This window comes from Lemur catta, chromosome 10 (assembly GCF_020740605.2).
Source record: "Lemur catta isolate mLemCat1 chromosome 10, mLemCat1.pri, whole genome shotgun sequence".
Taxonomy (NCBI): Eukaryota; Metazoa; Chordata; class Mammalia; order Primates; family Lemuridae; genus Lemur; species Lemur catta.
The window spans coordinates 22,416,219-22,431,144 of record NC_059137.1 but is presented as its reverse complement, the minus strand read 5'-3'; the positions used below and the strand labels follow the sequence as shown (position 1 = coordinate 22,431,144).

General features: G+C 42.0%; 1 protein-coding gene across 3 annotated transcripts; it reads left to right on the top strand.

The window, feature by feature from the left end:
- Nucleotides 1-6,362: 6,362 nt before the first annotated feature.
- Nucleotides 6,363-13,360, top strand: GNG10 (G protein subunit gamma 10). 3 transcript variants are annotated; one of them, XM_045563632.1, is made up of 4 exons: nt 6,363-6,470; nt 9,212-9,322; nt 10,895-11,026; nt 12,415-13,360. In XM_045563632.1, exons 1-3 carry the CDS (start codon nt 6,390-6,392, stop codon nt 11,018-11,020), a joined length of 318 nt encoding a protein of 105 aa, XP_045419588.1. In that variant the 5' UTR covers nt 6,363-6,389; the 3' UTR covers nt 11,021-11,026; nt 12,415-13,360. The 3 variants fall into 3 exon arrangements, with proteins under 3 accessions (XP_045419588.1, XP_045419587.1, XP_045419589.1); XM_045563631.1 differs by having other exon boundaries at nt 12,412-13,360; XM_045563633.1 differs by lacking the exon at nt 9,212-9,322 and having other exon boundaries at nt 12,412-13,360.
- The last annotated feature ends 1,566 nt before the right edge of the window (nt 13,361-14,926 follow it).

Genomic DNA, 14,926 nt, shown 5'->3' with positions numbered 1-14,926 from the left:
TGTTGCCTGATAAAAACAGTACATTTCTGGATATCCTTTTACTAGATTAATCTGCTAGATTACTGTATTTCTTCCTATCTTTCTAGAAATCTCATTTCTGTAATTGTCCCAGCAGCCTGCTCACTTGGTAATATTTGGTTGGTCTTTTGGAATCTTTGTCATTGCATGAGTCAACGTGAATGGTCCCTCCTTAACAGAGGGACTATGATTCCTCTCTCCTCTTCCCTCAACAGACTGACTCTATGCTTCAAACTCCTAGGGTGAATGTAGAGCCATTAGTTGTGTTGAATGTCATTCAAGTACTATGGATAATTTTACTATCTGTCTTCTGCCCATCCCCCAGCAGGAAAACCAAAAGCCTCTCCATTTTAGAAACATCTGGAGAGCAAACCTGGATAGAGGACCCCACAACTCTACTAGTTAGAAAATTTTTTCTTATGCTTCATTTTAGGGCTATCACCATTTCCTTTTTGGTTGGTATTCAGGAGTTATAGAGCACAGCTGTTCATTGCTATCTATTCATCATCATTTAATTTAAGTCTGCTAAAATTACCCTTTGGGTTATATTCACATCAAGTAGTCTCATGACAGAGTCCGCTAATAACTCTTTCCTCATTGGTCTTATTTCTTAATGAATTCTCCTAAGTTCTACAAACTGTATGTTACAGTTTCATAATACATCTATTAGGTGGATACCATGCCTAGAATCTAAAGTGCCACCATTGGTATATATGATTTTTAAGATGTTACATGAAAAAATATTTAAGTTTAGAGACTTAACAACTATTTTAGTACTATTAAATTTATGTTTAGAAAATCATAATTCACTTCTTTTGAGGCTGGTTTTTTTTTTTTTTTTTTTTTAGCCTGAAGGGGCAGTGAACTTTTAACACCCAAACTCTGGAGATGTTTTGCTTGAGTGGAAGCTAGTTGCTCAGCTAACACTCAGCTAGTGTTGTGAACCTGACTTCCACAGACTAATTTCTGTGGAAATTAGAAATGCCTTTTATTAGACATTAGCATTAATATAAATAGGATGTAGCTACTTTAAGACATTAAATCAAACATGGTCTCTGTTGAGTTAGAATTAGGCATTTGAGGCAAATAGATAAATATCGGTATTGATACAAACCAGTTGTGTATAGATGAATTATAATTAATCTTATTTGTTAATATGATACATTTCTCATTTAAATATGGGCGAAGGCCAAATCTAGAACCTAATAACAATTAAATTTGCCAGATAAATTACTAACCTTTCTAGTTTCCTCATCCGTGAAATGAAGGGTTCTTTTTAGATAATCAAGATTTAAAATTAAAATTCTATAATCTAAACCTGCCTAATTCACATAGGTTTAGGGTCTAAAGTAGATTAGATTGTCTTCAATTGAGAAATGTTATGGGTACTTAAATATTATAAAAAGCCTACATAATTAGTTGTAAACTTTAATCAGCTTCTTAATTCTTTTCTTATGGACATAATGGTTGTACATATTTCACCTTCTTAATTCTTTTTATTTTTCTTTTTTTTTGAGACAGAGTCTTGCACCGGGTAGAGTGCAGTGGTGTCATCGTAGCTCACTGCAACCTCAAACTCCTGGGCTCAAGTGCTCCTCTTGCCTCAGCCTCCTGCCTGGCCACCTACAGGTGCACACCACCATGCCTGGCTAAGTTTTCAGTTTATGTTTTGTAGAGACAGGGTCTCGCTATGTTGCTCAGGCTGGTCTTGAACTCCCGTCCTCAAGCAGTCCTCCTGCCTCAGCCTCCCAAAATGCTGGGATTACAGGCATGAGCCACCATGCCCAGATGGAATTGTGTATTTTAAAAGTAGCTGCTTACCCATGTGCAACAAGGGTGCAAGGTGAAGCAGCTGAGATGACAACTCAGGAAAGAAAAACTTTCAGAGATGACAGAATGGTCAGAAACTTGCTAGTCTAAAGCCTACATTTACTGAAGGGACACTTTTGTTGAGAAGAGTAGCAAACAGACATGCTTAGAACAATTGCTCAAAAAGACATCTAGTAGCCCTAAGTTCTCCTGACTCCCAAAGCCTCAAAAATGCCTGTGAAATTTTCTCCAGAGAAGCCATTCTGAATCTACAGACTTCCTGGTAATTCTTTTAGCTCTTGATTCATTATTGTAAGTTCTAAAAATGATGCAATAGGTAAAGGAAGTAAAATAAATTTTTTATGGTGCATTATACTGTCACCTTAAATGTAGTAGTTAATATCTTTTCCTGTTTCTTACTAATCACTTCAGAAAACTACAGAAGGTATATATTATCGTCATTTTGAGGTAACATTGGCAGAAAGAAATACCTTCCCATTATATCATCTTTTATGGAGAAGAGTGATTCACAACCCCTTTCCTGGAAAAATAACCTAACTGTTAGAAAGGTGACGAAATACAAGTCAGGAGTGAAGAATTGTAGATCATAACAGGGAAAAATTTAAACATTGGTCTTTACAAGAACATTGACATTTCTAAAAAGTACTGAAGTTCTTGGAAAATGGAGATTTTTATGTTTTTAGCTTAGCCAAGGAAAAAATGTGTAACGAAATTTAAAAAATAATATACTGGTGACATTTTAGCTGTGGTAAGGAGGAAAGAATACTCTTTGTCTCCACACCTGGACTCCTTTCAGAGCCCTGGAAATAACTGCACATGTGGGAAGGGCCTCTAGTCCTCCAGGTGAGCAGGGACTTCTGTTGAAAGCTAACAGAAAAGTCCTTTTCCCCGCTGCCACTTTCTGTGATACTAGGCAAGTCACTTCACTTTCCTTAGTGGGTCTGTTTCCCTATCTCTAAAATTGTAGGTGGGCCATACTGTCTGATGGTTCCTTTTAACTGTGAAGTTCCATGATGCAAAAATAATGGATGAGAAGACATTTTGGTAAAGTCTAAAGCATCACGCAGGTGATCAGCCCTTATCAAGTACAAGTGGCACCCAGTATGGAACCCTCTAGGGGGCTGTGTGCTAAAACCCAGCTGTTTCTTTCAAAGCCAGACCATTCCTCTTGAAGAATAGCACAAAAAAGACTGGGATGGCAGGGGCAGCGAGTGTGTACTGGCATGAAGGAGGGAGACAGGCACACCGTAGACTTTTTCTTTTACCTCATGGCTGACACACAGGTATTATGTATCTCTCCATTACTGTGGGCAATTCCAGAGCCTTTTTCTTTGGAGACAGGGTCTTACTCTTTTGTCCAGGCTGGAGTGCAGTGGTGTCATCATAGCTCACAGCAACCTCAAACTCCTGGGCTTAAGCCATCCTCCTGCCTCAGCCTCCAGAGTAGCTGGGACACCGCCACACCCTAGCTAATTTTTCTATTTTTTGTAGAAATGGGATCTTGCTATGTTTCTCACAGAGACTTCATTTTTGATTTTTTTTCAAGATAATCTCATTACTTCAGCTGTCATTGCTATGCAGATGTCTCTCACATCAAATATTTTCAACCGCCTAGAGGACACTCATGTAGCAGTACCATGGAAGGCACTTAGTTTCTCCTAAACCAAAGTCAACATTGTTGTTTATGCCTCATTTCAAGCTTAGTCTTGTTTCCTAATTTCTGTTTTGGCAGCAGTTCTGGTCTACTCTGTGCTTCATAACCCTTTGTCCTCTTTCCTTTTCCTTTCATAACCACCATGAAGTACTACTACTGATTTAGTCTTTTGAATTCATTCCCCTCCTTCCTACCCTCACAGTCCCACCCAGGGCCTCATTCCAGCCACTCCCCCGACCAGAAAGACAACCCATCATCTTATCTTCCCAACTTCATTTTGCACATTCGTCCTGGATTAATACTCCTAAAATGCCTTACCACGTTGGTATCCCACTGTTTGCCACAAACTTTTTTGAGGGGGGACGTTTTCCATGACTTCTGGCCTTAGCAGTGTTGTATCTTCTATTATTTACTCCACATGTGTGCCTTGCCTGTTTGCTCTCCTCGGTATTGGAATGTTCTTCCTCTTCCTCTGGGCCATCTGCAAGACACATATTTTCAAGGGCCAGTTCTTACCATCTATGAGGAGCCTTTCCTCATCCTTCCAGTATGTAACTTGGCACTGAATTCTTTGCCTTATCCTTTTAACACACCATTCTTTCTGTCCTATTGCTCAATCTAGTAATGTTTCCGACATGTACTTTCATATCTTTACTAGAATGTATTAATATTTTAAGTTCTTTGTGGTGAGGAAACTTGCCACTAGAGAGGGCTTTCAAATGTGCAGGTCTGCCCTTGTCATTAAATAGGAAAATCTTTTTAATGCCCCAGAAACCGTGGACACATAGCTCACAAAATTGATAGAGGAAATGTTCAACCTCAACAGTGAAGACATTTAAAAGACTTGAGGTACCATTTTTCATCTATTAGATTGGTTAAATTAATATGGAGTTGTGAGGGGACACAGAAATAGGCAATCTTATAGCCTTCCAGTGGGCAAATCAATTGATAATGCCTTCTGGAGGGTAAAGTAGGAAGAAGTTCTAAAAACTTAATAATATTCTGTGATCCATGACTTCCACTTTCAGGAATGCATCCTAAGGAAACATATGCACAAAACTATGTTTAAGGTGTTCATCATGGTGTTAAAAAATATAGTAGTAGGTAAATAAATCATGACCCAGCTGTACTATGGAATACCATGCAGTCATTAAAAATAATAGTTCGGGGCATGGCCCTAGCCCCCTTCTGCTATCAGTATCCTGATTCTTTGGGGGGAACTGTTGTTTCCTGCTCAGTCCATGTTTGAATGGTTGTCTTAGTTTGGGTTCCCCAGAGAAACAGACCTTGGGATGGATATTGTCATGCAGAAAGTTTATTGGGGAGTATCCTTAAAATCAACACTTGTAGGGAAGTCCAGGGGGTGGGGACTGGGCAGAGGGAAGAGTTGAGCTGTGATGCGGTTGCCATAAATACCTCAGATGATTCTAGCAGGAGCTTTGGAGCAGGAAGCATCCTTCAAAGTCATCTCAACTTGAGGCAAGGGGGTTGGGGTTCAGCCTGTGTGTGTGTGTGTGTGTGTGTGTGTGTATACACACACACAAATATACACACACATCAATCATTGGATGATGGCTGACACTGGGAGGGGTGTGACCTTGGTGGCTAACTGCCACCACAGAGATGACTCAGCTGAGAGTGCCTTAGTCCTGAATGGGGAATTGGGGTGGTGCACCTCAGCGCCCACTAGAGGTGGGGCTGAACTGACCTCTCATCCTGCTCTTGGCCCAGGCACCGCTGATCTGAGCATCCCAAGGCTACGCATTCTTGCCTTCAAATAGTGACTGGTCCAGGTGTGGGTCCTTGACTCAAAACAAGTCAATGAATCTGATGTGGGGATTTTTGCTGGAACAGTTAGAAAAGAGGTACTCTTGCTCCTGGGTTTGCTAGGCTGGGCCTGTGAAAGCATGGAGCTTTCCTTCACAGCCCTATCTATCTACCATTGAAGAAAAATGAGGCCAACGCTCAGAAAAAGACCCACCGAATGGAGAATGAGAGCCCTGAAGCTACTATTTGAGTAATTCACTAGTTTAAAGTCCCTGGACTTTTCCAGTTACACAAGCCAATATATTACCCTTTTGCTTTACTCAATTTAAGTGGGCTCTGACAAACAAAATGGTGTGCAACAATGATGACATATTCATGGTACGTTAAGTGAAAAAAACTCACAATATTTTACATATAGTAATGATCCTAGTTTTGTAAAATGAATGTGCACATTAAAAAAGAAAATGTAGCAGAACAGAAACAATGGTGAGATGGGGGTGAGAGTCTGAATTTGATTTCATTCTATATGTTTTCCAAAGATGGCAGGGTCTAGGATTTTTGCCCAATGTACCCTACTTACCCCACTGTACGCACTGGTAGGATCTCCGTGAAACAGTAATGGGCTCGCTTGTAAACCTGTTACTGTTTCATGGAAGTCCTACATTCCGACTGTCCGTCATTTCCCTCGGGATACTGTCTTCGCACGGCCGCCTCTTTCTCCAACTCATTTCGCACCTTGGCTCCAGCCACCGGAATCCTAGTTTTCCGCAGTATCAGGAATGCGTCTCGGCGGCCTGCCTTCTCCGTGCCCGCCCCGGCACCCCACCCTCCGCGTCACACGCCTGCTCATCCTGGGGGCCCGGCGCTCCGGGCGGAGATGGGCGCTGCAACGTGGGTCCCCGCCTCGGCTTCCAGGTACAGATGCGGCCGTCATCGAGGTCGAGACTGCAGAAAGAGTTGACAGCGCTGCCCTTCGGCGCGGGGCGCCACGCGGTCGCCGGGGGCTGCCGCTGCCGGCCCGGGCGGGGCCTTGCGGGGGGCGGGCGCAGCCGCTTCCCCGCCCCGGGGCGGCGCCCGCACTGGAGTCGCCCGGCCGCCCTCGGAGCCCAGCGCCGCCGCCATGTCCTCCGGCGCCAGCGCCAGCGCCCTGCAGCGCCTGGTGGAGCAGCTCAAGCTGGAGGCCGGCGTGGAGCGCATCAAGGTGAGCGCCCGCCGGGAGCGCGCTCTGCTCGGCGCCCCGCCCGAGGGCCGTGCGGGGAGGAGGCCGCGGCCCCGCCCAGGGGCCGCCGCGGGGCCGCCGTGAGGCCTCGGCGCGCGGGGAGCGCGCGTAGGGCCGGGCCGGGACCCGGCGCCCGAGAGAGGCGGCCGGGCCTGGTGGGCCCCGCCTGGCGGGCCTATCCCCGCAGGCGGGTTCGGGACCCGGTGCCCGGGGACGTGCCCGCTCCGCAAGCTCCCCCTAGTTGTTATGGCGTGGGCAGTGACTCGGAGGGGCCCGCGGTGCCGGCGACGCGCTGGCGGCCTGGTCGCGGCCGGTGCTGGAGGATGGAGTCTGGAGATGGGGAGGCCACGCACTGACACGACTCGGTGATGGATTGATAGGCGGAGAGCGACAGGGAGGAGAAAGGGGATGCTCAGGTTTCTGGAGTGGTGACAGGATAGGTGGCGCTGCCACTCTCTAAGGTAGAGGGGAGGGAGAGCGCGCTTGGGGGGAGATGATAAGTTCGGTTTGGATACGCGCACTTGAAGGAGCCATCCAGGGGGTGTTGGGCTGTGTGGACTGAAGCTCAGAACGCCAGGCTGAACGAGGTCATTCAAAGGCGTGGGAGTCAGACGAGCGCATTACATGAAGAGCAGAGCTCAGAGCCTGGGACCCAGCGACCAGCCAGAACAGATGGGAGCAAGAGAAAGTGGGGGAACTGAAGCAAGGAAGGAGACAGTATCAAAAATAGGGGGCTGAGTCAACATGTCCAATGTGCAGTCGGCTAAGAAGCATCTGTTGCATAACTGTGTTTAGCAACTCCCGCAGCATCATTTGTGAAATGTTTGCACGTACGTGTGAATGGACTCTACTGTGACAGCAGCGCCTTTGTGCCTGGCACCATTTAGCGAATAGGGTGATTCTAGTGGGGATGATTAACAATCAATAAACTAACCCACAAATAAAATAATTTCAGAGAACAACTGGAATGAAGATTATGAGAAAGCGAAAGAGAGAGAGGGCTAGGGAATGCAGAGAGGTTGCAGTGACATGTAGGAGTAGAAGCAGAATCTGGGTTGTAAGAGGGTAGGCAGACTTTTTTGGAAAGAAATCTAGTTTTTAAAGAGGAAATAATTTTTTTTTTTAATTTAGGAAAGGAAAGCCATATTTCAGGGTTGAGAGGAAGGAACAAACTATTTTTGGGTTACAGAGAAGACACTAATGGAGAAGGGGAATTAAAGGTAGAGGAGACAGGGTCTTGGGGGACATGGGATTGATGGCACAGCTTCTGAGACACAAAGACAGGAGGTGAGGATGGTGTAAAGAGAGATGTTTCTAGATATGAGCTAAAGGACTGATATGATGACAATTTTCTTTGTGAAATAAGAGGCCAAGTTTTCTTCTAGGGCAGGGAGAAGGAGACTAACAGAGTTGTGGGGGTGGGAAGCCGGGGAGAGTGCTGTTGGGAATGCGAGTGGACCCTGAGCAGTCCCATGGGGGATAAACTCTGCCTCTGAGGACCCAGCTGCTGTGAGGTTGGAGACTGCTTATCCTACTTGTGATTTTTTTTTCCTCCAGCAGCATCTGACCAGTCAGGGATCTCAGTGCCGAGGGTGAGTGGTAGGTGGCTGAGTAGTGGGTTAGCAGGAGAGGTATGTCAGAAAGGTGGCGGTGGGGCCAGAGGGCAAGGAGTTTGAAGGTCTGGCCAGAAAGAGGCTGAACCTAAGCTGGCTAGGGAAGGAACAGAGCCAGCCTCCTGGTGATGGGCAGGACAGAGGGGAGGAGAATAAAGGAAGCAGCACCCTGGATGGGCAGGAGAGATTGTGATGAGAGAGTAGGATACTGGAGTGTAAAATTTCAGAAGTGGAGCAGTCACAGGTGTTGTAACTGTATCTGTTAGTATTGAGGAGAGGGTTGTTGGAAGGGAGGAAGTCAGGGAACTGAACTAGCATTGTTGAAAATGTTCAAGAAGATGGGACCCCAGGCGGGAAGGAAAACTGTGAGTCTAATGCCTGCCTACCCTGCAAAGTATTGGGCAGGCTGGGCCTAGTGGTGTGCCTGTACTCCCAGCTACTTGGGAGGCTGAACAAGGGGATTGCTTGAGCCCAGGAGTTGAGGCCAGCCTGGGCAACATAGTGAAACCCCATCTCTTAAAAAAAAAATAGGGGCAATATGAAGCTGAGAGTCAGGGAATTCAAGTGAATTGCTCAAGGTCACAGTTTGTTTAATAATAAGGTAATAAGCTTATTAAAGGGGTGTATTCATAGAAGTCTGATCTGGGGTGCTTGGCAGGGTTTCTCTTCTCTCTGGCAGCACCTTAAGGAGTGACAACATTCCAGGATCTGGCCTGTCTCATTTCAGGGCTCAGTGTTGGATGTTCTTAGCACACCCAGAGATGTCATGTCTTTGACAGACTTGCTATTTGGTAAATAAACCAGGACACTAATACTCTGGCATATAATAGAGGACATCCTTTGCCAGTGACTGGAATGCTTGGCATCCTTCTCAGGACTCCTCTCAGAAGTTGCTGGGTTAACATGGGCTCAAACCAAGCAAAGTCAGGTAAACTGGGTGGGGATTATCCCACTTCCAATGGCAGGGGACAGCTTATGAGCATTTGGGCTTTTATTCTCCCAGTGGAGTCTCCCTCCTTTGATAGTGTTAGAGAGATGCTGACCACTTTTACTCTTCTCCTGTGTGCTCCCCATATCTCCTTACCTTAATATTTTGACTGTGTTCTTTAGGCTGGAGTCCATTCAGTGCCACTTCTTCAGGGGTCCTGGGAGACAGTGTCCTTCCACCTACCATGTGTGCAGTTCACCTGCTCCTCTGATGCAAAGATAGAAAGCATGAACGTAATTGGTTCTAAATTTCTTTTGAGTCAATAACTGTTACATATAAACCATTAATTCCAGTTATAATTAATGTGAAAATGTCAGAGCTTCTATTGAGAGAAAAGTAAACTTAAACATTAGTCTGGTAATATTATATGGTTCTATTTATATAATATAAACTATTAGTATAATACAGTAATACAACCAAAATTCCTAAAGCATTCCAGAAACATGGTAGCAATCATAACATAAACAGTTAATTTTCCAGTTATTTGGGGGCTTAGAAAATTAACACAGCCTAGCAGTAATACTTGAATAGCAATCAGAACCATTTTTGTACAATATGGGTGAGTTTTACACAGAACATTTTTTCAATGCAAAAAAAACAGTACAGTGAGGAAAGGAAAGGAAAGCCTCCAAGAAGAAATATGCATCAAAAGCAGGATAAGAGGAAAAGGCATAATGATATTGTATCAGTTTTTGTTGCCTAACAAACCACCACAAAACGTATGGTTTAAAACATTTATTCACTCACAGTTTGTTCCCAGGCTGACAATTTGAGCTAGGTTCGACTGTACTGGGCTCTCCCTTGCATCTGCAGTCAGATGGAGGGTTGGCTGGTATCTGGATGACTTAGGATAGCCTCACTCACGTGTCTGGAGGCTGATAGGCAGGTGGCTGGGGCTGGCTTACTGGTTCTCCATAAGACCTCCAGTTGGCTAGCCTGGGCTTATTCAGATGGTAGTCTTAGGGTTCCAACTGCAGCAAAAGACGTAGCTACAAAGACTCTTCAGGACTAGCGTGGAACTTGCCCGTCATTTCTGCCACATTCTATTGGTCAAAACAAGTCACAAGACCAGCCCAGATTCCCGGGGTGGGTAAATAGACTACCTCTTAGTGGAAGGAGCTGCAAAGTATTGTGACCATGTTTACAATGTGCCACAATGTATTGCTGTACGCCAGCACTATTCTAAGCGCTTAACATTTGTTAACTCACTTAATAGTTGTATCAACCCAGTGAGGTGGGTGCTGTTTCTAAATATTTCACAGATGAGAAAACAGGTACTGAGAAGTTAAGTAACTTACCCAAGGTCATATAGGCAAGTGACAGCTGAATTTGAGTAAGACAGTCTTGTTTCAGGGCCTGCACTCTTAACCAATAAGCTATACTTCCTCAAAAGCATGGGGAAAGAACTTTATCACATGTTTGGAGCAGACTGAATAAGGCTCCAGCCTTGTAAACATTAAAACAATTTGCTTACTTGGCAAACTTGGCTATATCAATGCAAGTCTTGCAGAAATGAAAATTTGAATAGGGAACACTAGAATGAGCTATTTCTTTACTAATTCAGTCTCAAAACTAGGATTCTTTGTTGAATAAGAATCTAACGTAAAAATATCCTAAATCAAAGTTCATAGAAATTGTAACCTTTGCTCTTTGAAGTTCCATTATGAAAACTTTCAGCAAAAAAGAGACTTTTAGAGGTCACAAAAAGTTGATGTTTATGGTTGTATGATCATTTTCAGAATATCAGGGCTACCGAATGGCTCTGGCTGCTAGCGGGGTGCCATGTTGCCATCCCTTCATTTCAGGTTTCTCAGGCGGCTGCAGAGCTTCAGCAGTACTGCATGCAGAACGCCTGCAAGGATGCCCTGCTGGTTGGCGTTCCTGCTGGAAGCAACCCCTTCCGGGAGCCCAGATCCTGTGCTTTACTCTGAAGACTCGTGAGTAATGGCACACTGTCATGTCCTGGGGCCATGGCATTATCACAGGGCTTCCCAAAGGATCTAGGCAATTGAGTTTTCAATATCTGCTATTGGGGGGGTTAAAATAAAAAACCAGAAAAATGCACAACTTTCCCTGAAGGGCGATTCTAGTGTATAGTTACCCTGCCTGTAGAATTCATCTAATTAGGAGAGTATTAATTCTGTTTGACTCTAACTCATGAGATGCAAATACCTATATGTACTTGAGCTCTTGAATTGGGTTGGCTGGTAATAATTTTTGACCTTAATCCCACCCTCTGTCCTTACACCATCCCACGGTTGTGATTTGCTACTAGATGCTATCAACTAAATTGCTATTCTCAGGACTAAGGACTCCTGAGAGGAGACTTGTGCCTACCACCAGCTGTGATTTCTTTTCTAAAGGCTTTCAGAATATATCTTTGTGTTCTAATGTTTTAATGGAGGAAGAAATGTAGCTACTCAGCACAAGTGAGTAGGGTTAAAGGGGCTTTAAAAATTGACAACTGAAATGAAAATACCTCTCTGGTAGCATATTAGAAATTTCATGTGTTTGAATACTTTTTATTGGGGTCTTTTTCACATTTTCATTATTTCATTTTTTAAGAGGACAAGGGCGTAGATTATTAGAGTCTGTTGCATCAACGTTTTTCAAATTGTGTGTTCTAAGTGGTGTTTATACAGTGATTATCTTAAGTCCTTTTTCACGCAATTGCAAAAGGAAATTGCTCACATTTAAAAGAAGGAAGTAAAATGATGAACTGATACCTTTTGTAACAACCTGGATGGAACTGGAGACCATTCTGCTAAGTGAAGTATTGCAAGAATGGAAAAACAAACACCACACGTATTCACTACTAAATTGAAACTAATGGATCAACACTTCCGTGCACATATGGAAGTAAAACTTAATGGAAATGAGGTGTAAGGGGGAGGAAGGGATGGGTAAATTCACACCTAATGGGTACAATGCACACTATCTGGGTGATGGACACACTCATAACTTCGACTCAAACTGTACAAAAGCAAATTATGTAACCAAATCATTTGTATCCCTGTAATATTCTGATATTTAAAAAATAAATAAATAAAAGGAGGAAGTAATCTATCAGGTACTATTGTACTTTTAATGGAAAATATTCACATTTATTGTATTAAAATAATAGTCTTACGTTGGCATAGCATTTTTCTTTTTACAAAGCACTTTCATGGGTGCTACTCATTTGGTGGTGTGGTTTGGATGTTTTTGGTATTAACCTGTTACTTTCAACTTTGCAAATACTAAAGTGCCCTATGAAATGGTGACTAGTTAATTTTTTGAATAAATCTTACTAAAGTGAGAACCAACCAAACTCTCTTTCCAGTAGGGAAGAAGTTCTCTGAGGAATGCCTTCAAGTACAAAGTGATGAATGACTGCCTCCAAGTCTCAAGAAAACACTTTTCCCAGCCAAATGACTTTTAGATATTTTAGTCCTTTCCTATAGCCAAAATTCTACAGGAATTGATGAGTTTCTACTAAAATAAGGAAACTGAATGAAGGAGTAGAGTTTTAAATAATAATGGCCTGGTTTTTTTGGTGAAGTGCTTTATACTTAAGACAAAAACCTTATCACCAAATACCAAAATGCATGTCTTTCATAAGTGAATTACTGGTGTTTCTATACCTGGAATATCATGTATATTTTATTTACTGGATGTTTACATTTTAGGAAGGAAAACATTTTTGTTTGTTAAAAAAATTGAATATTTGTAATTATTGTTCCTGACAAAGATTTTTATACCATAACAAAATTTGTTCTTTTCTCATGAATTTACAATTTCTAACTGAAGACAAGAAAGTAAAAATTGGGAGAGAAAAATAGGCTTTACTAATCAAATGATGTCTTGATTTTTGTAAATGAGGAAGATTGTTTTATTTTTAACACTAAACATGAGGGCTATTTCTTAGCAAACCTATCTGGAAAGATTAACGTTATGTTGTGTTTTAGGTTGCCCCATCATCTATATGAAGCAGAATCAGTCTTTGTATTCTTAACGTTCCTCTACTTTGTACTTGTATGTAAAAAAAAAAAAAAAAAATACATTATTTCATGTCTTTAAAAACATTTAAAATGCGACCTACAGAACCTTGTAAATGGTTAAAAACAACATAATGTGAAAATATTACAACCTAAAAGAATTCATAATGTCACAAGTGTTTTACTTTGATGATGTGCCTTTGATTTAATTGGAATACTTTTAGAAGGATACATTATTTGTGCTAGTCATAATCTTTGAAGAGCCTGGAAATAAAATTTCTACTTAATTCATCACTTTCTATGACAACAGAATTTTGTGTCTGATTTTGTATTAAGGCTTCATGGATTTCTGTTTGTTTGTGAGATTAAGTGCTGGAAGAGGCAGGTGAAATTTTTTAAAGTCCTTGTAGAATTTTGTAAATGTCCTGAAAAATATACATACATATAATATGAAGAAATGTCTCAATTACTGGCAACATTTTCTCTTTGAAATAGCTATGTATAAACTCATAAATAAGTAAACAAAAATATCTGTGAGCATAAATAGTGTTACAGTAGAGAAAACAGAAGTCATTAGGTGGGCATGCCCTTAAATAATTCTAGCCACTAAACTTCTAGATCTATGTGATCTGAATTCATTCCATTTGGTCATAGTTCAAATATCTCTTTTCTTTTTTTCTTTCTTTCTTGCTTTTTTTCTTTTTTTTTGAGAAAGGGTCTTGCTCTGTCTCCCAGGCTAGAGTGCAGTAGAGTACAGTGGCGTCATCATAGCTCACTGCAACCTCAAACTCCTGGATGCAAGCGATCCTCCTGACTCTGCCTCCTAAGTAGTTGGGACTATAGGTATGCACCACCATGCCCGGCTGTATCCATACATTTTTCATGCCAAAACTGGAGTTAACCTAAATGTTCATCAGTGAGAGTATAATTAAATATATTATGACACATCATATTAAGAAGCAGCTAAGGAGGATATACATACAGTCAGTCCTGCAGTAACATTACATATGCATTCCTAAAAATCACCAAGCTATGTCGAATCACACAATAATAACCACCAGGCTTACAGGAAAATGGCGTTAGGGACTTAACACTCAAATTTTATCAGTGACAAATAAAAAAGGTAAAAATCTAATAAAAATGATAGCACACTTTTAGGCATGTTAAATGGTTAAGGTATACATAAATACTATTAATATAATACATACAGCTTTTTACCTTGAACAACATGTGAAGATTCCTTGTGGAGCTTTAGACCCCACTCTCCCACTGGCTATCCACACCTCACTCCCATGCCTACCACCCTTTCTGCTTGAGGGAAGAAACAAAAGAGAGGCAGAAAAAGAGTGAGAGAACAGAGATAAAGAGAAAAACTGAGAGAACTGATAGGAAAGTGGGGGAAAATTAAAGAAAGGTGAGTGTACAGGACTTCTCAGACAAGTTGCAACTTGTGTCACTGTGAGGTGGTGGAAGGAGGGTTATCTAGTCAGAAAGTTGAAACACCAGATGTGTCACTGAGCCACATTGAGTGTGGTTCAGTGATCTCGCAGGATGTGTGGTATATGTGTTTTGTGTATTCCTATCCAGCTCATTTCAGTTGGGTGCAATTTTTGAGTTCACCTCAAGTGTTTCCTGTGAACAAAATCACATATCAGAATGTAAAATTCATGTTATACCCACATTGCTCCATAATGTATTGATCATTTTGGAAAAAATTTGAATTTTCAAAGGTCTATTTTTTAAAAACAAAAATGAAGTTGTGCAATATATGGTGTTTTATATATTGTTTTTCCTTTTTTTTTTTCTCTCTTTATATTACGGACATCTTCCTTGTTAGAGCACACAGATTTACTTTCTTCT